The 26,900-nt window shown below is 48.6% G+C and overlaps 1 protein-coding gene across 1 annotated transcript in view; it reads right to left on the minus strand.

The window, feature by feature from the left end:
- Positions 1 to 237: 237 nt before the first annotated feature.
- Positions 238 to 26,900, minus strand: part of LOC142891555 (uncharacterized) — a 35,348-nt gene continuing 8,685 nt past the window's right edge. The window contains exons 2-10 of the mRNA XM_076031196.1: positions 26,636 to 26,829; positions 8,885 to 8,991; positions 5,834 to 5,923; positions 5,622 to 5,733; positions 5,208 to 5,335; positions 4,302 to 4,504; positions 4,067 to 4,176; positions 3,549 to 3,690; positions 238 to 1,945 (exon numbers count right to left, since the gene is read on the minus strand). Coding sequence (XP_075887311.1) covers positions 238 to 1,945; positions 3,549 to 3,690; positions 4,067 to 4,176; positions 4,302 to 4,504; positions 5,208 to 5,335; positions 5,622 to 5,733; positions 5,834 to 5,923; positions 8,885 to 8,991; positions 26,636 to 26,829 — 2,794 coding nt within the window. The remainder of the gene's footprint in view (positions 1,946 to 3,548; positions 3,691 to 4,066; positions 4,177 to 4,301; positions 4,505 to 5,207; positions 5,336 to 5,621; positions 5,734 to 5,833; positions 5,924 to 8,884; positions 8,992 to 26,635; positions 26,830 to 26,900) is intronic.

Raw genomic sequence — 26,900 nt, forward strand, 5'->3', positions numbered from 1 at the left:
GTTCACTCTGATTCCTAACCAAAGCAAAACCTTTATCTTTGGGTGTTTCCGTTTCTGTTTTGTAACACAAAAGCGAGCGACGCAAACGCGCTACTTTGGGCCAAGTGTAATTTCCTTCTATTTTCTAACGACGTACAAAAGAAAAAAAAGAAAAAAACAAATAAAAAAAAACAACAGAACCAAAATAATAATTTAAAACAACTGGTCAGAGTGCCGCCGCGTCCTCCGCCGTGACTTTCACTTCCTCTTGTAGTTGCCCTGCTGTTGGCCGTAGCTCTCCAGGCCGCGGTGGAAGGCGCCCCCCTGTGTCTGTATGGCCGCCTCCAGGTAGCGCTGCGTGCCGAAGGTGTGGCCGTGGAGGAGGCTGTTGGACGGAGGAGCTGCGGTGGGGGTGTGGGCGGATGCGTGGGCGGGGCTGACGCTGGCGCTGCCTTGGACGCCGCCGACCCCCCCCACGGCCAGCTCGCCGTGCTGCTTCCACGGGAAGTAGCAGGAGCCCTGCGGGGGGCTCTGGCTGGAGCCGGCGTCGCCTCCCTGCAGGTCGGACGAGGCCAACAGGGCCATGGCCTCGCCCCCTACTGGGCCGCGGGGGAAGTGCCGGTTGAACATGCAGCTGCTCTGGCCCGGCACCCCCTGCTGGACGTGGTGGAGTTCTTGGCCGTTGGCCGGCCACAGGCCGTGTCCGTTCTGTGTGACGACGGCGGCGTGAGAAGCAGAAGGAGGGGGAAGAGGTGGCGCCCCCTGCTGCCATGGCTGCACCTCTTGGTGCAGAGGGGGGCTCCTGTGGTAGCAGCCTGCCGAGAAGGGGACAGCGGGTGCCAGGGAGGAGGAGGTCCCCTGCCAGTCCTGGCAGGGGACCAGGCTGGGGACGACGTTGGCCACGGGGTTCGTCTGGGGCTGGACAGAGCATCCCGGCGGGGCCAGGACCCCCCTGGTGGGCGGGTGGCCCACCTGCATGCAGGGGTGGAAGTCCTGGGGTGCGGGAGGGTTGGCGGGGGACGGGATGGCGAGTGGCGGCAGCTCGATAGCCTGGCTGAAGATGTCCTGCAGCTGCAGGCGCTGGAGTGGGGGGAGGGCGGCGTCGGGAGGCTGGGGAGGGCGGCGGCCGAATGGCAGCGGCGGCGGCGGGTGGGCGGCAGCAGCGGGGGCCAACCCGTTGGTGGCGTGCGCGGGGGTGAAGGCGCAGTCGGGACCAGGCGGATGGAAGATCTGCGGCTCGCACAGCGCGAAGGCGTCGTCAGGGCGGCTGCCGCCGCCGCCAATGTCGGCGGCAGCTGCCCGGTGGCAGTCGCCACTGATGTCGGCAGATGCCACCAGGCAGCCACCGCCGCCGCCACCCTCGGGGCTGAGACCTTCACCGTCGCTGCCGTCCTTGAACAAGGCCTCCTCGATGAAGTCGAAGATGTTGTTCATGAGCATCTTGTCCAGCTCCGCGGTGGCAGCGGCGGCGGCGTGCTGCTCCTCACCCTGGTCCAGCCTGTGGAGGGCGCTCTCCCACTCCATCAGCTCGGCGCTGGGGATGTCGAGATCCTGCAGCGCCGAGCACAGCTCGCCGTCCTGGGCCATTTTGCCCAGCGTGTCGATGACGTTGACCATCGACTGCTTGGTCTCCTCCTTCACCACCACAGCGCCTGGCTCGGCGCCGCTCTCCTCCCAGGCGCTGCTGGGCACGCTCAGCAGCGTGCGGCTGTCGGTGAAGACCTCGTCCACCGACGGCGGGGCGGTCACCGCGGGGCTGTACACCGACGAGTCCTGCTTGAGGAAGCAGTCGACCAGCGAGCCCGGGTTGACGCTCTGCGGTGCGTCGGCGCCGAAGTGCTGGTCGAACTGGAACTGCGGGACGTCGACGGTGGGGCCGCTGTCGTAGAGGATGCCCTCGCCCGTGGTGGCCGAGAACGGCAGCTGCATCTGCCGCTGGTGCAGGAACTCCTCCCCTTCGGCGTGGCTGCACCGGAGGGGGAAAAATCGATTCAGAAATTTTAACCAAATTAGCCATGACTTCAAAGGTCCAATGTGTATCATTTTAAATACAGCCATAGATTTGCTATTGGTTTTCATATTTGCATTATTTTTTAAGTGGAGGTAAAAAAAAAAATATTGTATGTAGTATGGATTTGTGTTTCCCATAAAGCAGGGTTGTCAAACTCATTTTGGTTCACGGGCCACATGGAGGAAAATCTATTCCCAAGTGGGCCGGACCGGTAAAATCATGGTATGATAATAATAATGTAAACATAACAACAACTTCCAGTTGTTTTCTTTGTTTTACTTTGTCCGTGTTCTTTGAGCACTCTGCACTCTGCATCAGTGTTGCCAACTCCTCAGTAAGGAAAAGTCGCTATTGGCTGTCCTGAAAGTCGCCAAATGACGCCATCGTCTAATTTGCATAATTGACAATTTGCACTTGATCGCAACGTAACAACAGCAGGAAAAGTCGCTAGAGTTGTCGCTAGTCGCTTTTGCCAAAAAAAAGGTCGCTGTGGGGAGAATAGCGACTTTTTGGGGGGAGAAAGTCGCCAAGTTGGCAACACTGCTCTGCATCAGCTTTGTCTGTTTCGACGGAGGCGTTCTGGGGCAATGAGGGTAGCCAATAGGAGACGTGAGTGGATGTACTTGTGCCGATTTGCTCAGCCCCAGTATTGAGTTTGTTTGCGAAGCAGAAACAATATTGCGACACCAAGTGGACACATTTAGAACGGCACTTTCTTTCATTGATAATTTGCAGTTTTTATATTTTGCAAAATCATCTCGCGGGACGGAAAAAAACAGTTTGCGGGCCTGACCCGGCCCGCGGGTCGTATGTTTGACTACCCCTGCCATAGAGGCAATGGGAAACACAAAGAGTAAGAATTAACGGCTATTGGGTGGAATTGCAGCATTTGGCCACGAGTCTTTCAGTGGCAGCATAAAAGGTCCAATGTGTAAAATATTTAAGGAATCCCGGAATTAAGGAAGCTTGCCTGACAGTGTGATTTATAACTAGGCCACTGCCAGGCAGGCTTCTTTAAAAAAAAAAAAAAAAAAGGCAGCTAATTAGCTAGCTTGCTCTGTGTATATTCTTAGATATATGAGAACCGTTTTCAGGGGAGGAAACCAGATTTTACACACTGAACCTTTCATTTAATTATATTATGTTTCGGGTTACCCATAATGCACAGCGACGAGGCTGGTCGCGACAAAAGTTAACGTGGAAACCAAAGCATTTCATCATGTCATGAGTGAAAGAATTCAAAAATGTTTTACTCATGTTCACTCCCAGTGGCAACTTGATTAGGCATGACTACTTATTCAAGCATAATAGCCAACGTGCCAATGACCTAACATAAACTCAATTGGGGGATGTGGAGGAAAATGCCTAGATGTTGACGTCAGGGGTCAGGGGTTCAGAATGGGCAGACAGGCTAGAAAAGTAAAGTGGAACAGCCACTGTTGCAACCCTAGATACACAGAACAGGCTTATACCGCCATCTACGGACAAACCTGGCGTATTTCATCTGCTCCAGACGGGAATTTTACAGTAAGAAAAAAGAAAATGTTGCAACACTTACATTAACGCTCTCTGATAGGCAATGATGAAGTCGGGCCTGCCGTCTTTGAAGAACAGCTTGCAGTTGGACTTCACCCACACCCAGCTGCCCGATTTGCTGAGCAGCCTCAGCACAGTCATGCCAGTCTCCCCGGTTTTGATCACTGTGGCGAGAAGACGTGAGCAAAACACGACGACATGTTATCAGTCCAGACAGAGGCAGCGTATGAAGAACAAACAATGCCCACGATTGATAAAAATGAATTGTTTCACTGCTTGGGGCTATTTGGTTTTTCCAGTGGCCAATCGAGGTACTGCAACCAAAACAACCGTTTTTTTTCCCCATAGACTGCGATACAAAAATGAATGCCAGACGCCTCATTTCACAACATTTCCCATGAAGGCGTAATCGGCTTTCTCTTTATTTGGGAATTCTAGAAATCGGCCCCAAAAAACAAAAAGAAACCCTGAAGAATGGCTAAATGCATTTGATATGCAAGGCCCTCAGTAATTCGTCGAAAGTCGTCTGTGCCAACGTACTGCGAATGTGGCTCTCGGCGCAGTACAACATGTCAGCGGCGTGGATGAACTGGTAGCCCGAGCCTCTGGTACACAGCTCCAACTCCGTGTAGCCGAGGATGGACAGCCCCCTGCGGGGAAAAGCGACAATGACAACGGATGAGAGGCGGCGATGACGTGAAATCCAGCAGTTTCCACTCGGCTCAGAATGAAGCCGCCAAACAGATTCTGGACTGGAGGAATGAACGCGGGGCACCTGCTGTCCATGGCCAAGGGTGTGAAATCCAGCTCGTGTTTGCTCTGGAAGAGCAGCATTTTAGCCCTGATCTCCACAATGGACGGCGGGTTGACGGGCATGGCCACGCAGAACAGCGCCAGCTGAGGCCTGCTGCGGGCCTCGCTGTCCCGCGAGCCCTCCTGGCCGTGGAGGTACTTCAGTCTTCCCCGGAACTTGAGAGCCTGGAATCGTGGGGAATGAGTAGATGAATGAGTCTGTGCAAGTTCTCAGTTGTCCAGGTCACTGTTGCATGTCAATGCCGATTTGTAGGAAACTACAATTATTTCTTGGTGAACTGAAGGACTTTCACCACTCGTGATAATGGGGTTTAGGGAACATGCCACCAGTGAGTGTATGGAGTAACATGATGTTTATATTAGGGTGTGATCTCTGCACAACCTCCAGGGGGAGCCCTAGTCAGGCTAATACCTGGGTTTCAAGTCACCAAGGGAAAGGTGGAGATGGGGAACTCGACGGTGATGGGAAGTTTTCGGACGCATTACGTATTTGTGACGCACTTTATATTGTGAAGAATCAGTCTGAAGTCCAAGTGCAGTTTCTATTAGTGCAGTCTGCAACACTGAGCCGCATGCTGCACGTGCACTGTTCCGTCCAGCTCAGTCTTTTGTAGCAAGACGACTTTGTCCTTTGCAACACACCCAGAGTACAAGAACTCCACGACGAACAATAAACAACAATACTATTTCTATACCTCTGATGCAGCCAAACCTTCTGCTGTGACAATCATTGGGATCGAGTACAAATTTTGAGGCTGTCCGAAAACCTTTTTATCCCCCAATGACGTCATAGCCTCTCATAATCTGTTAGAACCACGCGTGAAGACGCGACTCGACACGCAAGCGTGACCAAACACGGTGTACAGACCAGGAATCCAGAGGAGTTGTCCAGCAGGCAGCGGAAGCGGCACACGAAGTCCCTTTCCAGGAAGGAGGAGTTCTCTGGGGGAAGCTGGTTGGGGCTGTACGTCACCGTTTTATTGCAACCCACGTGCGCTGGAGGACACAGACAGGAAGGAGAAGACACTAAACGCCAGAGCTGAGGCTCAAATCAGGTCAAGATCTCAGCTGCTGCTGCTGTTGCCACATTGGCCCTTTTTTTTTTTTTTTTTTTTTTTTGATCAAATGCGATTTGAATCTGGCAACCAGGAAAGTGGGTGGACAGAAAAATCAGATGTGACAAACAAAACAGAATTGGGCATGAAGAGCTGCAGTGCAAGTCCGTCCCGACTACCCGAAGACAAATCAGTTCACAAGCAAGCGTTCGTTTCTCGGGTCCCACCTTCTGCGTCCGCGCCAGTCGGGGGGCTGAGAGCAAAGTGGAGCTGCTGCCTGAACATGGTCCTGTCGTCCGTGTGGATGAGCTCAAACACGCTCTGGTGGACCACGTCCGACTGAGAAGGGGGGTGGGGGGAGAGAAAGGTTCAAGCATCAAGATGAGAAGGAGTTGTGGGGAGGACGACAGGCTTCACGAGCTCCTCACTGGCGCCTCACCTGGTGGAAGCCAAGGTAGTCCTTGATGGTCGCGGAGACGTAGAACACCAGACCGTCCGCCGTGACCACGATCACGAACCCGTTCAGCGCCTGCGGGGAAACCGAAACCTTCAAACGTGGGTCCGCCGCTTTACAGACGCGTAGAGACTGCGGCTTTTTCACAATTGGTTCGTCGATAGAAGAGAAACAAATCGTGAAGAGCCACCAATGTTTAGACAATAACCTCAGTGCTTATTTATTGTTTTCTGTCATTTTATGTTTTTATTCACTCAAGACGTATATATGTCCTTGTTCAGATTAAAATTTTTCTGTTACATTTTCTAGAGCAATAAAGTTTTTTTTTTTGTTTTGTTTTTTTTACAATACATTATTATGCTAGAATAGAATAGAATAGAATGTCTATATTTTCATTGGACAAGATTAAAAAAAAATATATATATATGTGTACACACATATACATACATACATACATACATTTATATCTTTAGATCTAGGATAAGACACCAAAGATATAAATAATCTACAAAAAGAACACAAACAGGAAGACACATTTAGCAGATATTACACATCTTGCATTGCACATCCTGTATTGCACACGAGGAAAAGTCAGTTTGAGTGACTGGCAGTGTTGACTGTCGTTACGGCTCTGGCATAGAAACTGACTTCTTGAGTCTTTCTGACTTTGCGGATGTTTTCGGTGTCCTGTGCTATACAAATGCAAGACTGAACGTTGCTCAAAGTCTTTCCTTCTTTACTGTGCAATACTCCAGCACTTAAGCAGCCCAGCACTTTGGTTTCACTTTAGTTTAGCCTCACGTATGTATGCTTTTAGATGGCTTAATGGTATATATATGTGTGTGTAAATCTGCATGTATAAAGATATGTGCACGCATGTGTATAGATTATTGCATAAGCTGTTTTATTTTTGTGGATGGATCTCTTCTTATTTTGGTTGTTGCTAGTGTGCTGAGTGAACGGATGAATGAATAACGCACTGCTGCTGTAACAATTGTGAATCCTGTGAAGGATTAATAAAGTATCGATCTGTCTATATTACAATGTCGGTGGAAAGTGGGTCCCAAAACGACGTTGACAATAATATTGTTTATCACAATAATTTCCGCGATGTGACGCCAGCATAAAAATGAGAAAACAGCAGCGAGTTTCCACGCTTCTCGTCGCCTTGCTTCGTTTTTCGTGGCCGTCGCGTGAAGAGGTCTGTATCCTGACCCTGACCCCCCCCCCCCCCGACGCCGTCTTCACCTCGCTGTGACGCCTCAGCGTATCCCGACACGGCACATCCGGAACACCCTAAAGGAATTTCCACACGCGCAAACAGGCTTTTCCACCTTTGTGCTCGACGAGTCGCGCTGGCGGTCGACCGAACCCTGAGGAGTGACGGATGAGTGCCGACAGAGCGGCCCGTCCACGTGGTTGAACCGCGGTTCCTGAGCCGATGAAGCAAAGTTACAAAAAACAAAAGTCAACTAGATTTTTTTTTTTTTTTTAAAGGAAAGGTTTTTTCTCATTTTTTCAAACTGGCAGCAACTTTTCGGGTTTATTCAGCTGCTTTTGCGTCACTCGCCAACTCAACGGCACAACTGGCCCCTTTGTGTTGCATAGAAACTGTCGGCTCTGGTCACAAAGCAAGGTGTGCAAATGCGCTCGTCGGGTGACAGCAAACATGTTGGCGACGTGCTCGGCAAACTCTGTCTTTTTTTTTTTTTTTTTTGTTTTCCTTTTGGAGCTGCAGCAAAGCGTGACGGAGCGCTTGGCAGCTCCACCTGTCAAAACTTCCTGCTGCACAGACAGGCGGATTAGCTGCACACAGCCCTCTGACTGCTGCACTACCCGTCAGGCCACGGGGCTGCTGCTGCTGCGTTGGAGGTGTTAAATCTGCATCGCTATTTTCTTTTTTCCCCTTTTCTTTAGAGGGCAGTAGTTTGCAGCGTCGTCTCCCTTGGAAAACAGATGTGTTTGGTGAAAAATAGGCGACGCTGGGTTGTGCAACTAATTTGCTTTGTGTAATTTTTTTTTTTGTTTTGCGCACGAGCTGTTGGCTGCTCCACCCCCTTTCTGTCACTGGCTGGGAACTCAACCAAACAGACTGTGGTGTTCAGGACTTAAAGAAAGATGCGTATAGCGGAGGGGGGGGTGGGTTGGGAGGGTGGGGAGATATTTGCCAGCTAGTGCAAATATGATACGTTTCAATAAATTACACCAGACAAAGAAAGGGATTTTAAAATATATGTATTTATGGAGAAAATGTTGGGAATTTGTTCTCCTTGTGTCTGCGTGGGTTCTCTCCGGGTCCTCAGGCTTCCTCCCGCAGTCCAAAAACATGCATGTGAGGTGAATTTTGAATTTTGTCATTAAAATGAATGTGGGGGAGAAAGAGGAATTTTAACATATATCTATTTATAGAGAAAATGTTCAATTCAATATTTCTAATAGTTTGCTTACTAGACACGATAGTGGGCTGGCGTTTTTATTTTTGTGGGATCCATTTAAATGCTGTGGAATACATTTGGATTGGACTTCATTGTAAGGAAAAGAATGTTAAACCAGTTAAGACCCGCTGAATTACACAAAGTTTATATGCACATGTCAGAGAGCATCGGTTTGTGTCTTTCCGTTGCTCAGACAACGGTTCCGTTTGTCCTTGTCTGAGCGAAAGAAAGGCACAGACCTGTGAAAAGTGAAGACGCAATCGGACCGTGCCAGAAAGCAGATCTGACGCGGAAGTGAGGGGGTTGTCAGGAAATTAAAATATCGTGTTGCAATCACCCCATAGTAAGAAAAATCTGTTGCAATAATTACAACATGACATTTGCAATCAAATGGTGCAGAGCAGCTGCCCATGTTGCAATCTTGAGATCGACAAACCTCCCTTTTTTTTTTTTTTTTTTTTTTTCTTTGAACGAAAAACAAAAAAAAAAAAAAAAGGAAAGAACTCGAGGGTTGAGAAGACTTTCCGTTTTGAAAGTGTCGCGTGACCCGGCGCCGTTGTTGGCGACTCGGCTCACTGTCGCTCGACGGCGGGCGTTTTACCTTGAGCAGCATGTCGCCCTCGGACAGGCCGGCCCACTTTCCGTTGCTCCCGTTCTGCCCGTTCACTCCGGGGAACACGAGGCCGCTTTTGCTGACATTCGGGTTGGCTGCAGAGGAGGAGAGAGACGAGACGAGACGAGGTTTCAGGAGACATGTTGGGCAGTGGCGCGCGGGGTTCGCTAGGGGGCACTGGAGCTCTCCAGTTGATCCAATTTCCTGCTGCGCGTTTCCTCTTCAGATCCTCCTTAAAGTCGGTTGGGCAATATCACAAAGGAGCAGGATAAGTCGTGGCGAAGCAGAGATCAGGTCGCGCTTCCTGACTACAAACAACTGCTGGAATCGTTCGAAAGGACGGCGTTCACACGCGCGCGCGCGCCCACACACACACACATAATCGAGTGAAACTAACACGTGGGTCCCGAAATGAAAACGTGGAGGACGATTCTGTTACCAGTTCAGACGGCACAATGAAACTGGTTTGTCCGTCTTGTCTGTCTGTCTGCCTGCCTTTCTGTCTGTCTGTCTGTCTCACCTCTGATGTCGCGCTGAGATTGTTTCCACGCGCGCGCACACAACGGCGTGGTGCATATTCTGATACCGAGACAATAATCAATATTTAAGTCGGCCGATTCTCAGTGGGTCTGACACGTGCTCGAAGTGCGCCGTCTGAAAAAAAAAAAAAGGAACCCTCCATTTTCACTTTTACTTCTTGTGCCTTTACTGGCCGGGCAACTGCACTTATTAAAAATCATCTTATCAAACAGTTCACAAAGGTGCAGTCATTATGCACATAAGGTATAAAATTATCCCACTGTCTATATTGTGTAATATAGTATATTGCTTTTTAATATAATTTTCCTTCTTTTGCACTATATTGTTGTTGTAATCACGCAAATGTTCCCAATGTGGGATTAATAAAGGCTTCTATTCTATTCTATACTTCGCCTTGCGTTCTTTTATTCCTCACACGCTGCTCGACAACCGACGAGAAGAATACTACGTTTACACGACACTCGAGAAAACCGAATTATTGCCCGAGTCCGACAACTCACGTGCATGTAAACGCGTTAGCCCGACTACGATCGGGGTTTGGAGAACTCGGCCATGACCACAACTGAGTCGGCTTATAACTGGACAATCATTCACTCGTATCGCCCCCTAGTGTGGGAGAGGTGGACGCGTCCCCGTCGACAATCCCATTTTTCTCAGCTGCATGCATACGGGGGACAAGGAGAGAAGTCCCGACGAGACCAGAAAACCCGAATTTATGAGCTTAGTCCGAAACTGCTGCAACAGACGTGCAGAAATCAGTTTGGATCGGCTGGCTGTTGGTATGTTTCACGAGTCTCACGACCTCATAAATAGTGTCACAAACCTGCTTCAACGACACAGGAAACTCTTCAGGAGGTGCAACAATAAAGTTATTTAAGTTGTGTGTGTGTGTGTGTGTGTGTGTGTGAGCACTGAAGGTGGCTGAGCCTGCAGGGTGTGTCAGCAGCCACAGACAGCAGCAACAGACTTGATGCCTGCCAGCGATCGTCGTCCCACTGGTCACGTGACACCAGGGTTATACGGTATCTCTTGCTCCGACAGACGGCGAGTGAATCCGAAGCTCATGCAAACAGAAAAAAAAAGCTTGCGGTGTCATGATTAGAGCTGGGAACCAAACTTCAACGCTTCAGAAACGCTTCGATCTTATTGAATATTGGCAAATTGTTCATCTCCCCAAGGCCAAACTCCAATTTCGAAAAGGGGGAGTGAATCTCAGCGCCTGCGAGCCAGTAATCATTTGGCGTCAAGATCGAGGATCGCTGGGTTTTCGGCCTTCGGATTATAGAGGAGTGAGATAGAGACACTTGCAAACATTTGTTTGCGTTAAAAGTCCAGTGTGTAAAATCTGGCTTGATTTATGATTTTTTTAAATAATGGTAAAAGCTTAACACTGTGTCCATACATGCGTTCATAAAACTTTTTATTTTTATTTATTCATTTATTTATTTATAAAAGTGAAGCCCGCCTGACAGCACCCCAAATACGAAACTGGATCTTTAAGAGTGAAAATTAGCGTCGTGCCAATAGGGGTCTAAAGTGTGGCTCCACTTTATTAAGGTGGATCAAAATACAGCAAAATTGTTGTGCCAAGAACGTAGCAGCCAAGTTGGAAACTTGTTTTGGAGGCAATCCCGATTTGAATCACACAATCAAAATGGAAAATAAAAGCTTTTGTGCTGTGATGGCAACACATTTCTGTTGTTGTTCGCTTAAATCGGTAAAACATCTGGTTTCAAAAAAAAAGAAGAAGAAAAAAAAAAAAGGTACTGCGCTGGGACAGGTAATGAATCCCAGGTATTGACATTGGCATCGTATCAAAAAATGATGGGGGATGAAACCCAGCCCTAGTCATGGGTGGCCTTCTGACAAAATGCACAAAATAAACTGTGGGGGAAATGTTTATTTTGCAGTGATCTCCACTTTTCTCTCGCGGGAGGAAGATGAGAGAGATTTCTTTTTATAAATCGACCCTCTTCTGTACCCTGGTTCCTCTTTCTCATCTACGCGTTAGTGCCAATTCAGTGTTTCAATTTTGGAATCGCTGAAGAAGGAAGTGCTATACAGTGGTAGGCTTTTTGGCTGGGATACAGCAGTGCATGCTGTCAAACTATCCATCTATGCATTCATCTATCTATCCATCTATCCATCCATCCATCCATGTATCCATACATCTCCCCATCCATCCATCTATCCATCTATCCATCCATCCATCCATCCATACATCTATCCATACATCTACCCATCTATGCCTGGCTGTGTATCTGTGCAGAGATTACCGAGATGGAGTCGCTGAGTGCGACGCGTGCACAAGAAGGTCGTGGGTTCAATTCCCACCCTGGGCCTTTCCGTCCGGAGTTTGCACATTCCGCCCGTGCCTGCGCCGCTTCTCCCCGGGGTGCTCGCTCCCAAAGAGCGTGCGTGCCAGGCGGCGTGAAGAGCGCGAACGTGAGCGCGAGGGGATGTTTGCGCTCCAACGCGGCCCTGTGATAAAAACCGCCGACTTGTCCAGGATGCGGCCCCGCCTCCCCCCTCGAGACAGCTGCGATACGCTCCGGCAGCACCCCTGTGACCCCGAGGAGCGGCGACAGAAAAAAGCCGAGGGATGGAATTTCAGCCACACAAAAGTTTTGCGTTTGTTTTTTTTGGTCAGGATCGAAACAGATTTTGATAGCTCGGACGGTTCGACGGAACGCTTTCCTGCCCGGCGACTGCTGCCGCCGTCCGTCTCGTCTGCCCGGCCCTTAAAAGCACCAGAGGAAGACGGAGAAGAAAACAGGAAGCCGCCTTCCAGTCCATCTGCCGATAAAGCGAGTCGCTCGGGCGGCCCTTTACCGGAATTTCACCAGAGCTAGGTGGCGGTTTTCCATCCAAAACAACAGCAGCAGCAGCCAACTATTCTTTTCTGGAATCTCTACCCCCCCCCTTCATTCCAAACGGACTTTTCTCGAGACTTAGTCCGCAGTGCCGTAGCTCGCCGCCAGGCAGGGGCGCGCAGCAAGTTCAGCCCAGGCGACGACAGGACGCGCGGGGGCAGCGGTAACCGGACGGGACCTGCAGTAACAGACCCCCAACAGAAGGGGCGTGTCCATCCACCTTTCACAGCGCTACCTCCCCCCTTTTCAAAACGCTCTCTATGGGCTCTTCACCAGATGGACACTGGACACAAGATGGACTCCAATCATTTAAAAAAATTTTTTTTTAGACATGGCTTGGTTTATATACAAGGGAACGAGAGACACATTGTTTTTATGGGAGTGAACACGGTGAGCAAAATTTCCTTTGGTTTTTTTTAACTCGCACATCAACTGTGCTATAAACTGCAGCCTAGCTAGGTTGCTTCTTTGCGCTAGACAGGATGCTGCACGCTATGTATTAATAGTACGCCGTGCTGTTATTTGAGATAAGAAGCGAGAGGTTTGCTCCGTCTTTTTTTTTATTCACGTTCAAACCAACTTGCCCTGCATTTTAATTGGACGCCACCGATGTCTATTGCTCTTTGCTGTTATGTGTATTGCAATGAGTGTACACACCAAGCAAGGGCAAACTACGGGCCGTTACGCTCCTTAATCCGGTCCGCCGAACTTGAAGAAATTATATTAATAGTAACTAAGTCATAAAATAGCCGTATTTCGTCCACTTTTTCAGTGCTTTAAGAGTGATTTCAATAAAGAGCTAAACACTGCGGGGCCTCAAAGACAGACAAAGACACTTTGGTTCATTTTCAAATGACATTGTAACACATGTATTCTACACATCCCATGATATGTCATCAATTCCATATTAGGATCCTGAAGTGAAATGTTCAAGGCCCGCAAAATAAAAATAATAATAATAATAAAGCATTCTTACAGAAAAAAAAAACACATTCTTTTTAAAAACAAAAAACACACAAAAATACTGCAAATGCAGTTTGTTTGCACGTAATCCGACTGTTAGATCTGCAGTGCACACAGCGGAGGTGGCCTCTGAGGCTGAGCTGCAGCGCTGGTCCTCTGCCATAGAACTGATCAGGCAGCTAAAACAAACAAACACACACACACACACACACACACACACACACACACACACACACACACACACACAAAACGAGAAAGACACAATTCTTGCGTCCACCCCCCCGGGGGACTTTTCTGTAAGCACTGCCGGCCACGAGCGCTTTTCCTTATCGGAGCGGCCACTGCAGGAAAACCGACAGGCCTCTCCCAAAACCGTCCGACTGGTCCTGTCACGCAACTTTCTCCAAGGATGGGAGAGGCCCCCCTCACCCCCCACCGCCCCCAGCCTCAAAACGACATAAAGAATCCCCAGCCAACGGCAGTGTTTACACACCGAGACGTGCGCGCGCGTGTGTGTGTGTGTGGGGGGGGGGGGGGGGGGGGGGCTTGGAAGCGAACAAGCAGGAAAGGAACAATGTGAGTCGAGGAGGATAGAGAGTGTAAGCAGCCCCGGTGCAAAAGTGAAAACTGAAAATCACGACATGCAAAGAACCAAGGGCCGCGCATGCAATGCGCGTGCGCGTGCACGCGCTCGCTCGCTCGCTCCTGCAACAGGCGAACATAAACAGGCGACCCTGGAGCAAGCCGCATCAAGCCCAAATCTGGAGGATCCGAGCGCAGTGGGTTTTTTTTTTTTCTCTCTCTCTTCCCCTCCCTCCCTGCCGCCTCAGTGTTTGCGTGAGTAATGGGGCTTCTTTGTGACCGTCTGTTTGTTTTCATACTTGCCGCCCCCCCCCCCCCCCCCCAACAACCCCACCCTCCCTTCTGAAAACTGTGCAACAGGGCCTTTTAACGTCCCGCGCGGCCGCGGGAGGAAGGCCGCTAGCCATACTCGTTTGTCGACTCAACCTCAGGGGCGAGAGAGAGAGAGAGAGAGAGAGAGAGAGAGAGATGTGGAGAGTCCCGAGGCCTTACAGGAGGCGGAAGAAACCACAGATTCCTGCTTAAAGACAGACAAAGGGGTTCTATTGAAGCACAGAATCCATTGGCAAGCTAACCGACGGTCGGCCCACTGGGCGAAAGGTGTGTGTGTGTGTGTGTGTGTGTGTGTGTGTGTGTGTGTGGGGTTTGTTTTTTTTTGTTTTTTACAGTACGGCAGCAGGAACCACAGCACGCACAGCGGCTCCGTCCACTTCCTGCGCGCTCACACCGAGCGGGCGAGCGGCACCGCTAAGCAGGCCGGCGCTACGCTAACCGGTGCTACGCTAACCGGCGGTACGCTGACCCCGGCGTGACCCCCCCCTCTGGTGCGCCGCAGGAACGCTGGCCGGTGACGAGGGAGGACCATGTGACAAAGTGTGCAAAGAGTTTCAGAAAATCTGCCGCGCGACAAACATTTCCAGGTGAAGGGAGGAAAGGTGAGCGAGAGACAAAGAACAACAATGCGGACCAGGCTGGGACGCTGGAAGACACGCCCACGGCACATCCCTCCACATACTTTAAGAATGAAAGTTCATTCAAACAGCTTCACTTTGTTCTCTGGAAGGTTTTTATTTTTTATACTTGGGATTTACTTATTTTATAACAGACTTTTTGACCTATAACGATCTTAACTGATGTACTGGCTACCAGGGCTGCAACTAACCATTATTTTTGTTGTGGGCTAATCTATCGATTACGTTTGTCGATTAGTCACAATTTTCTTTATTTTCACCACCTATTTTGGACTTCTGTTCTAGAGAGCTTGCTTAAATCTTCACACCTGTTTTATACTGTTGTACACTGACAGCGTACGTTTTTGAACAAAAATATCAAAAATAATGACACACAAAGCAAATGTATTTCAGCGTAAAAAACATCACAGGTATATTAATTCATGATTTAAAGGTTATATGCAACGTTTATCGCAGTTAAGTACCTTAAAAAGATTTCTTACAACTTGAATATCTAATAATTAATATGACCTAAATCACAGTTGATGAGTGATAACTGAAAGAGTGTTACAATTCAGTATAAATGCTGGTATTGGCAGGGGATGTAATTCACTAATTACTGTCGGAAAGTGAACTATCGTTCGCTGAACTAGCTTGTTCTGTGATTTTCCGACGTGGGAAAAAAACGTATTTTGCACTTGCGTCGTAGGCTGGTGATTAATTAACACATAAGCATGTCGTATATAAAAAAAAAAAATTCTACGAAATAGCTATCCTCGACGTTATTTGTCGCATCCTCTACTACACGCACCGCGCGTGACGATACAGCGACTCCGGGGTGTCGGCGTTCAAGGTGCTTGCGTATCGCCGGAGTGCTACCACGGAATGCCAGGTGAGCTTCACAGTTTGCGCCACGGATGCATTATAAGAACTGGATAACGGACTGGCAATGTGGCGGCGGGCCGTTTTTTTCCCCCCAGTGGCCACTCAAGGTACTGCGACAAAAGAATTCCATGGGACCAAAAGGCACTTTCCCCATTGACCGCAATACAAAAATAAACGTCTGTAAAATGGCTGACAGGACACCTCCTCCCAAACTCATGCTTTATAATATAACCTTTTTATTGTATATTTCTATTCATAGACTTTTTGTCTCTCTGAATAGTTTCTAAAGGCGAGAAAATCCCCACAAAAAACGGCTTTGTGTGCACGCACGTCCCGCGGATCATCATTATTATCATTATTATTATCATTATTTATAAAATTTTCGAAACAACATCGCCAGTCGTTCCGTAAATAAAAACACATTCATTTCCACGTTTGTGCGGTTCGTGAGCGCGCACGTCCGTCAGTGACGGCCTCCACACTGACACAACCGCGCACGCTCTATTATCCCATCCATGCGGAAGTCAAAAACTTTCTTTGGGAGCCTTGCGCCGGGTGAGCGACTTCATTGAAATGAATGGGACGCCGTCTTGGACTTGGAACGTGTTTCGCTGCTTCGTTTCCTATGGGAAGAAGTCGTTCTTTTGTTGCTCTCTGTTTTTTTCGCAGGGTGCAAAACAACGAGGGACACCGCCACCCTCAGCGCTCAACGAGCATGTAGCGGCTAGAGTGGGATTTTATCATTCAGCAATGTACAACAACAGCAACGCAACGTCGACGTAATTCATTGCGTCGACTCATCGTTGCAGCTGACAAGAGGCACCGAGCAGAGTTGTCGCAGATCGCGTTGTGACGACAATCTCCACATCCTTTGAATGGAAAAAAAAAAAAAAAAAAAAAAAAATCTCAGAACCGAGTCCTCCCCAGAATCTAATTTCTGATTGAGCTATGACGATGACGATTCCAGTGAAGCCACCGGACTCTCTGGGGAAAAAAAAAAAAAAAAAAAATGTGATAAATGTGTGTGACTAAAGATCACACGCCTGGGGGCCGCGAAGCTCGAGGCCTCGGCTGAACTTTTAGCCCGAGTCGCTCGGCCCCACCACTTCCTCCTGCCACCTTCTCCTCCCGAGCGGCTCCTCCTCCTCTGCCGCAGCCGCAACAACATTAAAGCTCTTTTTAGTGGTCTGTTAATAGGCTTGTAACTGGCCGAGTAACAGCCGTGAATCACAGCCCCGGCCGACAATAATGTTCTCAGTCAGTGTGTGGGGGGGGGGGGGACGACGACGAGTAGCCTTTTCGTGGCTTTTCGACGTTAATGATTTGTTTAGCCGCCTGCTCCTCCTCACCTGCCGGCTCCGCACAGGAATGTGGAACAGATGATGTTCACGCTCTGCTCCTGCTCCGGGCCGTCGCAGAGCGCAGGGCTGGCTCGCCTCAGACTGGAGGTCTTCTCCCGTGTTTTGACACTGGTTTGATTTAATTCTGTCGCACTCGCAAAAACTTTCACCAGGAGTGGTTTTCTCTTTGGGGGGAGGGGGGGGTGGGGGGTTTAGTGGGGTAAAGGAATACATCAAGGCAGTAATGTGAGACGGTACTCAATTCCAGAGGTGGCCAGTAACGGTGTAAAAGCTTAGGTATCTGTGCTTCCTTTTAACTCTTTACTTCTCACATTGGACAAACAAAGTTTGTTACTTTTGTGTTCAAACGATGGAAATTCTGTTCAAAGTAACTCACTTATGACATTACACACACGCCGCAATGGCTGCAGTCGCTTGAAGCGGAGCTATTTGAACTCTGCCCCTTGTCCAGTTAAATATAAAACTGTTCGTCCGGCTTTTGCGGTCACTGCTGTCCGGTCATAACGATCGCCGATTACAATTTGGTTGCGCTGAAGTTGAAAAGGAAAAAAATATATATATATAAAGTATTGAGAGGAGCAAAGCTGTTAGAAATTATCCAGATGCTCTCAAGACCTCTGGTCGGTTCGGTCCAGATGAAACGTATTGTTTCATAAAAAAAAAAAAAAAAAAAATCATGTTTACTTTTACTTGAGTACAGTTCAGAAGCTGTACTTTCTTACTTTTTTTTACTTGAGTAAAGGAGTTGAATCAGTACTTTTACTTTTTTGAAGTATCTGCACTTTCACTCAAGTACAGAATGGGAATACTTCTGGCACCTCTGCTTGACTTACGGCCGCGCGCTAGCGCACTTTCATGCACACGGAGCCGATCCCGCTGCCTTCTGAGACTCCTTCTCAGGCCTGGCTGTAATGTGACACCGCGAGAGGCCACTTTTTCACATCCCTTCCTGTTTGAGAAAACAGGTTATAATGGGTCGGCCAAAATGCGGAGAATGCCTCTCGATGCGCGAAGACTTTAAGAGTCAAACGCGCCTTCACTCGGGCAATTAAGTTGCTTTTAAAAGGATCTGGCGTCTTTCTTTTTTTTTTTTTTTTTTCTTTACCGCCACCAAAGGAGTTGAATCTGCCAAACTGGGGGGAGGGGTAGGGGGAGGGGCTCTTTTCCCTCTGCACACACACACACACACGCGCGCGCACACACACACAATACTGGTCTGACTACCCGTAGAAAGAAAAACAAAACAAATTTCAAAGGCGGCGACAGGGCTCCGAGGCAGAGATTCAAAAAAAAAAGAAAAGAAAAAAAAAAAGAAAAAAAAAGTGGGACTCTGGCAAAAACGCACTCAAAACAAACAAAAATAAAAAATGTGCAAGAAATCTTCGCAAAACTCAAGCAAAAAAACAAACCAAGGTTTGCAGCCTCGCTTTTGTCGTTCTTTTTGCAGTTGACGAGCGTTGACGTGAAGGGGAGAAAAAAAGGAAATGCTGTCACGGGTTGGAAGGCGGCCAGAATCCAGAGAGAGAGAGGGAGAGGGAGAGAGAGAGAGAGAGAGAGAGAGAGAGAGAGAGAGAGAGAGAGAGAGTATAAAGCATGCCAGCAGTGCATGTGGGAATATTATCTTGATTTAAAAACATTTAGTTCCAGTAGATCCTGTGCAGAGATCTCCGTTCTCACGCAGATGTGCAGGAAAGGGGAGGCGCTCGCGACCAAATAGAAAGCCAATGAGCTGGGTCACCCAGTTCACAGGTCCGACCTCCCATTAGCCCTTTCTCGATTAATGCCCCAGTGTTGCGCGGATGACTTGAGAGAGCGGGGGGAGGGGGGGGAGAAGGAACCCCCCCCCCCCCGCCCCGGTCTGACACGAGTGTCATCTTGTGCGCAGGAAAGTTCTTTTGTGTGTTGTTTTGGGTTCTGGGTTGCTTTGAGCCGGGCCTCCGGCTATGAACGCTTCCGTGCTGAAGAGCGGTCGTGTACGACTACCACGGCTGCTGCTGCTGCTGCTGCTGCTGCTACTGCTACCCCTTACTGCTCAACGCCCGTGTTGGTGTTAGCGCCGCCCTCGGGCTTGTTTGTTTGCAGAAAGCAAAAGTGGACTCGGACAGGGCGCGGGTATTCGCGTTAGGCGTGCCCCCACAAATGAAGTCACGACACCGTTTGTGTCAGTCGGAGAGATCCGTCGAAAGACACACAAATACCAACAGGAAGTCCGAATTTAGCCTTTGGCACAACAGACACCGGGCGCTGAAAGCCTTTGAAGAACTAAATCTCCGAGGGCTTAGAAGCCAATGTAGCGTCTTGAAAACAAAAACCCTCTCGCTTTAGCCGAAATGAATTCAATCCCCGGTATTTGCGGGCTGAAAGTTGGACTTTGACGAGAGTCTAACTGCAAAAAATAAAAAAAATAAATAACGACGGCCTTTTGGAACAACTCGAAATGTCATTCCAGAGAGTGAGTTTGGTTGGGGGGGATGGGGGGTGGGGAGAAGAAGAAAAAAGCAGCGGCACGATGCAGAGCTGCGGTTTGAAGCGGCAGAGACTGATGAAAACCTTCCAGAGAATGGAAACTTTTGGGGGGAGAAAGAAGGGAAGAAAAAAAAAAAAAAAAAAAGCAAACACGATTAAATCTGTCTCCCAGCGGTCGGTTGCATTCTCACGACATGCCGAAAGAAGAGTCCGCAATCGAGGGCCAAGAGGAGGAAAACCCTCTCGTCGCACCCGCCGCTAGGAACGTTCTATTCTGAGTTTTTTTTTTTTTTTTAACAACAGGTGAAAGAAGTGAAAAACGCAAAAAAAAAAAAAAAAAAAAAAGTCTCGGGAAAAAAAAAAAAAGACTTGGGTGGCATTCTGACTGGCGAAAACAACAAGACTCTGCTGGAGGTTCTGGAGCGACGCTCTGCGAGGTGAACGAGGTGTCAGGACGTTGAGTTTGAGCAGCACGGCACGGCCCCGCACGACTCCCGACGAGCTCCGGGGGGGGAGGGGGGAGAGTCGGCGCTCTCTCCCCGCTCCCCGACCATCTAGCGGCGTTGCGCAAATATGTCAGCGGCGGCGAGCCGCGAGCCCTTTTAAAAGATCCAGCGCTGCCTCGTAAAGTCACGCAATGGAGGCCCGGCGCTGCGGCTGGATGTGGCTGCCGGTTCAAGGCGGCCACAAATAGCTTGTTTCATTATCAGGTCTTTAAATCTTTCTCCTCCCTCCTCTCCTCTCCCGAGGTCTCCGCTCGCACCGTAACGATTTACGGGACGCTTATCGTAAAACTCCAGGCGTATCTGCACTTGAACACCCAGGCTCGTGTTTTGACTATGGCGAACCCTGAGGGGAGGAGGACGAGGAGAAGGAGGAGGAGGAGGAGGAGGGGAGACCCGTTTTGTGCGACCGGCATCTGTTGCGAGATAGAGGCTCGTCGTGTCCAGCGATGACTCGTCTGACTCGTATGACTCGGCTCGGGAGTCTAACTGGATTTGCCGCCACGTGAATCCGTCGTTGTCGGGGTTAACAAAGGACAAAGGCCACGGGAGGAAATCGAGGTGCTTTCTGTTCTTTTGGTTGTTTTGGGAAAGCGCAAAGGTCCAGCGTGTGAAATTTGACTTTAGATTGGTAAAAGCTTAACATACTGCACAGAAATATATTAACGGAAGCGTATGCTCGCAGTACCATAAAAGTAATTTGGTACCCATTTGGCGTGTGAACGGGTGAATTATGAATGAGAGGCCAATGTAAAGCGCTTTGGAGTACGGTGAAGGTGCTGGTAAAGCGCTACATAAGTGCAGTCCATTTACCATTTAAAACAGTTCTTGCATTTATAACAATACAAGCATTTGACACAATGGGCCTTTCCAGGGGTGGGCCAGAAATCGTGCATGTTGGACCTCGTTTCCAAATTGGCCACTGTGCTATTTGCCAGCGGAGACCGTTTCAACAGATTCCATCCAGTCCTAGCTTAGCAAAGTCCAACGGCGCTAGGCTAGCGCAAGCCAATGGTTTCTGCTAGCCGGCCTACACAGACGACCTCACACCCACCCCCTACAGTGCACGCTAGGCAAATCAATTCCAACGCCAGACTATTGATGTCAATGTCGAGTGTTGAAATAAAACTACCCTTGCGTTGCGCTTGCATTTTGAAGGATTCGTTTCTCAGCAGCAACGTAGCAATACTTCCTGTAACTGAAACAGAATTCCGCCGCCGCTGAGAAACTGGCCCCCTCAAAGTGTAGCGCCATCACCGCGACGGGTAGCTTTATTTGTGACATTATTTTATTCACACAGACATCAACAATGAAAGTCGGCGTACTGCAAATGATGTCTGTTCAATCATCTATTCAAAGCTCGTATTCAATATTGTGCATTTATTTGTGTGCCCAGGGACTACGGGTGGAAACTGCTGCTTAGCTATAACATTGTAAAGTGCTGTATCTTCCTATTTTTACAGGGTTAATGTTTAATGTAAAGTCCCCCACTGACTAATCTATTGCACCAGCAAACTCTGCTCGACTAGAAGGACTGGATGAAGTCTCCGCTGATAAATAGCACACTGGCTAATTTGGAAATGAGCGCCTACATCCAAAATCCCGAACCGCCCCTTTAATTACGACGTTACCATTTATAGAACTCTGTGATTTTCATCTTGGGGCGAATGAAAAACCTTTCAATCGGGCGATAAAAAAAATCTTCCGAACAAGGCTAAGAGCTCTTTTTTCTCTCTCTCTCATACACGTGGCTGTATTTCCCGGCGGCGCGGGGCCGAGGGAAAGCGAAGCGGCGTCTTGGGTCGGCAGCCCGGGGATATTTTTGGTAAACGGAATAATGAAGGAGAACGCCGGGGGAACGCAGACTGGTGCAGAAAGCTGAAAGGGGGACTGACCGGCGCGAAGGGCACACTGCAATCTGCAAAAACCAAACTTTCCCCAAGCCTGGGAGGCACGCCACCGTTGGCTGGCTGGCTGGCTGGCTGGCGACAAGTTTCGAGCCGCCTAATTGGTGGCCCGGCTAGCGGCACAGGCTCCCAATTTAAAAAAAAAAAAGAAAAAAGAAAAAAGAAAATGGATTGTTGTGGAAGAAAAGGCACTTTTAAAGTGTTTTTTTTTTTTAGACGTAAATGGAACCGCGTGAACTTCAAATCGATGGTCGACGTGATGAAACAAGTAATAACAATAAAAGCAAATTTACATTTTATACTAATCTGAAGTATAACTACACAACAACACTTATTTATATACGCATACGTTTATATTTATATATATCATCTACTTCTGCGTGTCTTTCTATATTTCTATATTTGAAGTATCTATACACATCTACGTCTATTTTTATATCACGAGAGCTCTGCATGCATGTATTTGTGTTGTATCCGTAGTATTTGGTTGTTGACCCAGCAACTCACTCGAGCCACTCCGACTATTTCTCCATCTCTCCCTCTCTCCATTTCTTGCACTTCCTTTCACCCCAGCTGCCCCAAGCAGACGAGCGCCCTCTCCCTTCTCCTTCTCCTTCTCCTTCTCCTTCCATTCCCTCCGCCGCCGCTCCTCCCGAACACGTCGGCGAGAAGAGCGACGCCCACGCAACCCCCCCCCCCCCCCCCACCCGGAGCCGATGTGCGACATCTATTTCAGGAGGAGCTTTGGAACACTGCGCTGGCATGCTGTGGCATGCGCAGAACAGTCTGGCGTGCCCGACTTTGCAGGTGGTATCGTGTGTCACACTCAAAAGCCCAAAGACAATACAATCGACTGTTCTCACTGTGACTCGGGAGGAAGAAAAAAAAAAAAGAAGAAGAAGAAGAAAAGCTGCCATGAATAAACAACCGAAAAAGACGTGCGATTGCATTACGGAATAAAAAGAGAATTTATTTGTTCTCCTTCCATTTTCTCCCCCCGCTTGCCAACGACGCAGTCAATCACGCAAGTAAGACTCGACTGACCCGCGTTGACCTACATTTCTCAGTCTGTTGATTTCTTTGATAACTAGAGGGTTCATCTCCGCGCACACGCGCACACACACGCACGCACGCACGCACGCCCGCGCTCTCTTGCTTTTATTAGCATTTAAGCACCTAAAACCATAAACACCCAGACAGAGGGACCCAGGGGCTTGCCCTAGCGAGGCCCCTTTATGGAGCATGTGCAAACACCGTAGATTCTAATTTGAATTTGGCTACAACTAATTGGAATCCATCGGGAGTGAAATGGAGGAGGGAGGTGATCCAGAGGCCCGAGCCGTTCGCTTCCAATCCTGCATGGACTTTTTTTTTTTTTTTTTTTTTTTTTTTCTTTCAATTAATTGGTGACGTTTAAGGAAAATAAGAAGCGCCCGCTCGCATTCCCACGTCTTTCCCCCATTGGCCTGATCGATCTCAAACAGGCTTCATTGATTATTGTGCGTTGGAAATTCTGTCGTTGTGAATTTAAACAGCAGCAAACACTGTTTGCTGTGTGTGAGGACAACTTCCACTTCAACTGGAGCCGCAGCTCTTTATTGACTTACAGAGACTGGAAGGAACAGGAAGGCCTGAACCCCCGGGCGACTCCGAGCGCTTTCACACAGCAACATAAACTGCTGGACGCGACATACCTGAGGTGCTCTGCTAATGACACACCGCCTACAAACACGCCTCGCCCATGTTTTCTCCTTTTGTTGTTTTTTTTTGTTTTTTAAAACAGTCCCACACCTCAGACAAGCTCTCTGCCCTTCGAGCAGCTCACAGTCCGCTAACTGCTTCGTCATGACCCCCCGTGACCCTGAGCTCGGCAAGAAGCGGGTATGGAAAATGGATGGATGGATTTTTATATTGGTAAAAGCTTCATATACTGCCAATAAATACAGTCATATAAGTGTATACTCGCAGTACAGTAAAAGACTTTTTTTTTTTTACTTAGATCAAAAGTCTTACTCTTTTGCGGCGCCATATTTCTAAGGGAGCCTGGTGTGGACAATCCAGCTGCCTGACAAAGCGTTTCGTACTAAGGGATGAACACTAACATCATAAAAATAAACCCACGAATAAGAAGGTTCATGAGGTATCTGTGTGCGCAGGCCACCGTAGTTCGCTGGCAAGCTTGGGAGAGGGAGGGTGAGCGAATGAGCGCTGCAAATCTAAAATCTGACCACTTGATGTTGCCGTTTCAACTCAAAACACGTTCCGACACTTTAAAGATGGACAATGATGAATAAATGTTGACTAGTAACTTTGCTGACACCTCGACCCCCCCACCCCCTCCCCCCCGAGAAACGATTTGATTTGATTTATCATTAGTAGAAAGGTTTTACAGGTTTTACTCGCTGACACAAAAGCGTTAATGCCAATGCAGTAGCAAACAGCAATAAATTGAGCACAATGGGTTGGTGAGAAAGGAATTAGATGAAACGCTGACCTCGTTAAAATCGAGTTGTGTAAACGCTCCGTTCCAATTAAACTGGTTCAATTTGATCAAGACTTTGGTTAAGCTTTTACTCGTCTCGCCAACAACTCTGCAATCAATCGTGGCTCACTGTGCGCGGCATTATCAGAACCGGCTAATCAATCGGGTCATTTTATTTGGGGCCCTCACGTAACCGGTACAATCGGACATCTCAATTAGGACCACGCCCCCCCAAAAAAACATGGCCACGTCAAGGCACTTAACGTGATTCTGATTCCATCCCGAGGCGGCACAGAGCCGCCCGATTGCACAGACAGAAAGTAAGATGATGAGATATGGAGGGGGGAGGGGCTCAAGAGGAAATACCTGAAAATGCAAAAGTAAACGGAGCGCTACGATACGGACTGACAGCAGCTCAAGGTCTGCAGATACGTTTGACCACTCCGGCCGTGCTCGTCCGCACGACGTGACGAGGAAAAGAAACAAAACGAAACAAAAAAAAACAAACAAATGTAGGCCATAGGGTGTGAGAACAAGGAGCGGCGGAATGTCACAACTCCTGCGACTGCATGTTCGTTCGTTGATTCATTCATACCGGATGTTCAGGCTGCCGGCAGCTTGGCTGATAAGACGTCGCTGCAATCCGCAACTGAAATAACAATGTGCGCTTTCCATGCCTTCAAACGTTTTAGTTTGGACGAAGAAGAATGCAGATTCCACGTGGCATGCTTACATTAATCAAAGGCTAAGTGAGCGATATTTGGAGATTTTGAGAAGAAACAGGGACAGCGACAAAGCGGCTCCGTTTTTGATAAGATATTTTTGCAGCGCTCTTCTGCTCGCCCTCCCTCTCCCAAGCTTGCCAGTGAACTACGGTGGCCTGCGCACCCAAACCTGGATACGTCCCCCCACTTTCCTCTTTGTTGGTTTATTTGAAGACGTGAGCGTTCGCCCTGAACCCGAAAGGTGCTGTCAGGCAGCTGGATTGTCCACATCAGGCCTCCTTAGAAATGCGGCGGTGCAAGATGGCAGCTAGCTAGGAACAACACCCCTGATCTCTGCATATTGTTAAATACTGTATACATAAACGAGAACCTTTCTATGGGTAGAAAAACTAAATTACTTTCATTCTACTGCGAGTATCCACTGTTATTCGTGTATTTACGGGCAGTAGGTTAAGCTTTTACCAATAAAAAAAATAATAAATCAGGCCAATTTTTAAACACTGGGCCTTTAAAAAAAAAGTGACTCAACTTTTAATGGTAACCTCGCTCAGATATTTATTTGTACTCTTATTACATTTTGGTTCTGCCGGCCACTGCTGGTTTTAGAGAAATGGGACCCAGCGCCGGAAAACCCACCGCAAACGCAACAGGGACGAGACATCTCTGTTCCTGCTTCCGGCACTTCGCAGCTCTGTCTGCCACCACCTCAGTGATGGTGTCCGTATATAATTGAGTTGTCGGGTCTTTGAAGTCGGGGATCGCGCCGCTTTAATCAACGTAAAGAGAAAACATGCAGACGGTTTGCTTCTCTCCTTCTTTCTTTTTCTCCCTTTATGAGCGCTGGAGGATACGGCGTTTCCTAAAACAAGATTCCCAAGTGCTTCAAATTCCTGCTCGGCCTGTCGGTTGCGCTGCATTTTCTGTGATCTCTTAAGTCATTTCCAGTTCCAGCAGTCGGATGAGTTAGCGCCGGTCCCTCCATTCATCGCTCGGCTATCAAGTACGAACACATCATCAAAAATTGCAGTTTTTTTTTTTGTTTTTTTGGACAAACCCTGTAAAACTTGACCTATTTTCATTTTTTTGAATCATTCGAGATTGCGTGCGGAATTTTTTTATTTTTTTTTGTCTTTGCATGTAATTCTCTCTCACCTGAGGCATGCAAAAACTGCAAAACTGCAAAAACTTCAGTGGCCTCCCCCCCACACCATCAACTTTTATGGCTTTTCAGGTGCACGCTTTAGTGGAAGTGACTCGCAGGTCGTCCCCTGTGCCGGCGACCTCACGGGGAAACTCCTCTCCGAGCAGGAAAACTTCGCCTTGTATCCACTCAAAAAAAAAAAAAAACAACCCCAACACTTTCAGTCAAATCTAACAACGTCGATTAGCAGCTCCCGTTTTTTGTTGCCCATCTCCGCCGTTCCACCTGCAACCTCGCCACTCAGCTCCGCACTTCCCCCGAAACGAAACGAAAGGCCATCCGCTCGGAGCTCGGGACTCACCGGTGAAGTAGCTCTTGACCCGCAGGTAGCCCACGCTGAGCCGAAGGACGGACAGCTTGTCCAGGCGGGCGCGGACGTCGTCGCCGAAGGGCAACAGGTCCGTCAGCCGGTCCAGCTCCATGTTCAGCCGATCCCTGTGGCGCTTCGACGGGTTGGACTTGACCACCGCATTTCCTTCGGCGGCGGCCTTCTTCCTGATGGCAAAATGGCAAAAACAACAACAGCAGAATTTGTGTTAGCTCTCTCCATTTGGATGGAGGGTTAG

This window comes from Nelusetta ayraudi, unplaced genomic scaffold (genome assembly GCF_046127955.1).
Source record: "Nelusetta ayraudi isolate G7.1 ecotype Tasmania unplaced genomic scaffold, CSIRO-AGI_Nayr_v1 ptg000031l, whole genome shotgun sequence".
NCBI classification, from domain to species: domain Eukaryota; kingdom Metazoa; phylum Chordata; class Actinopteri; order Tetraodontiformes; family Monacanthidae; genus Nelusetta; species Nelusetta ayraudi.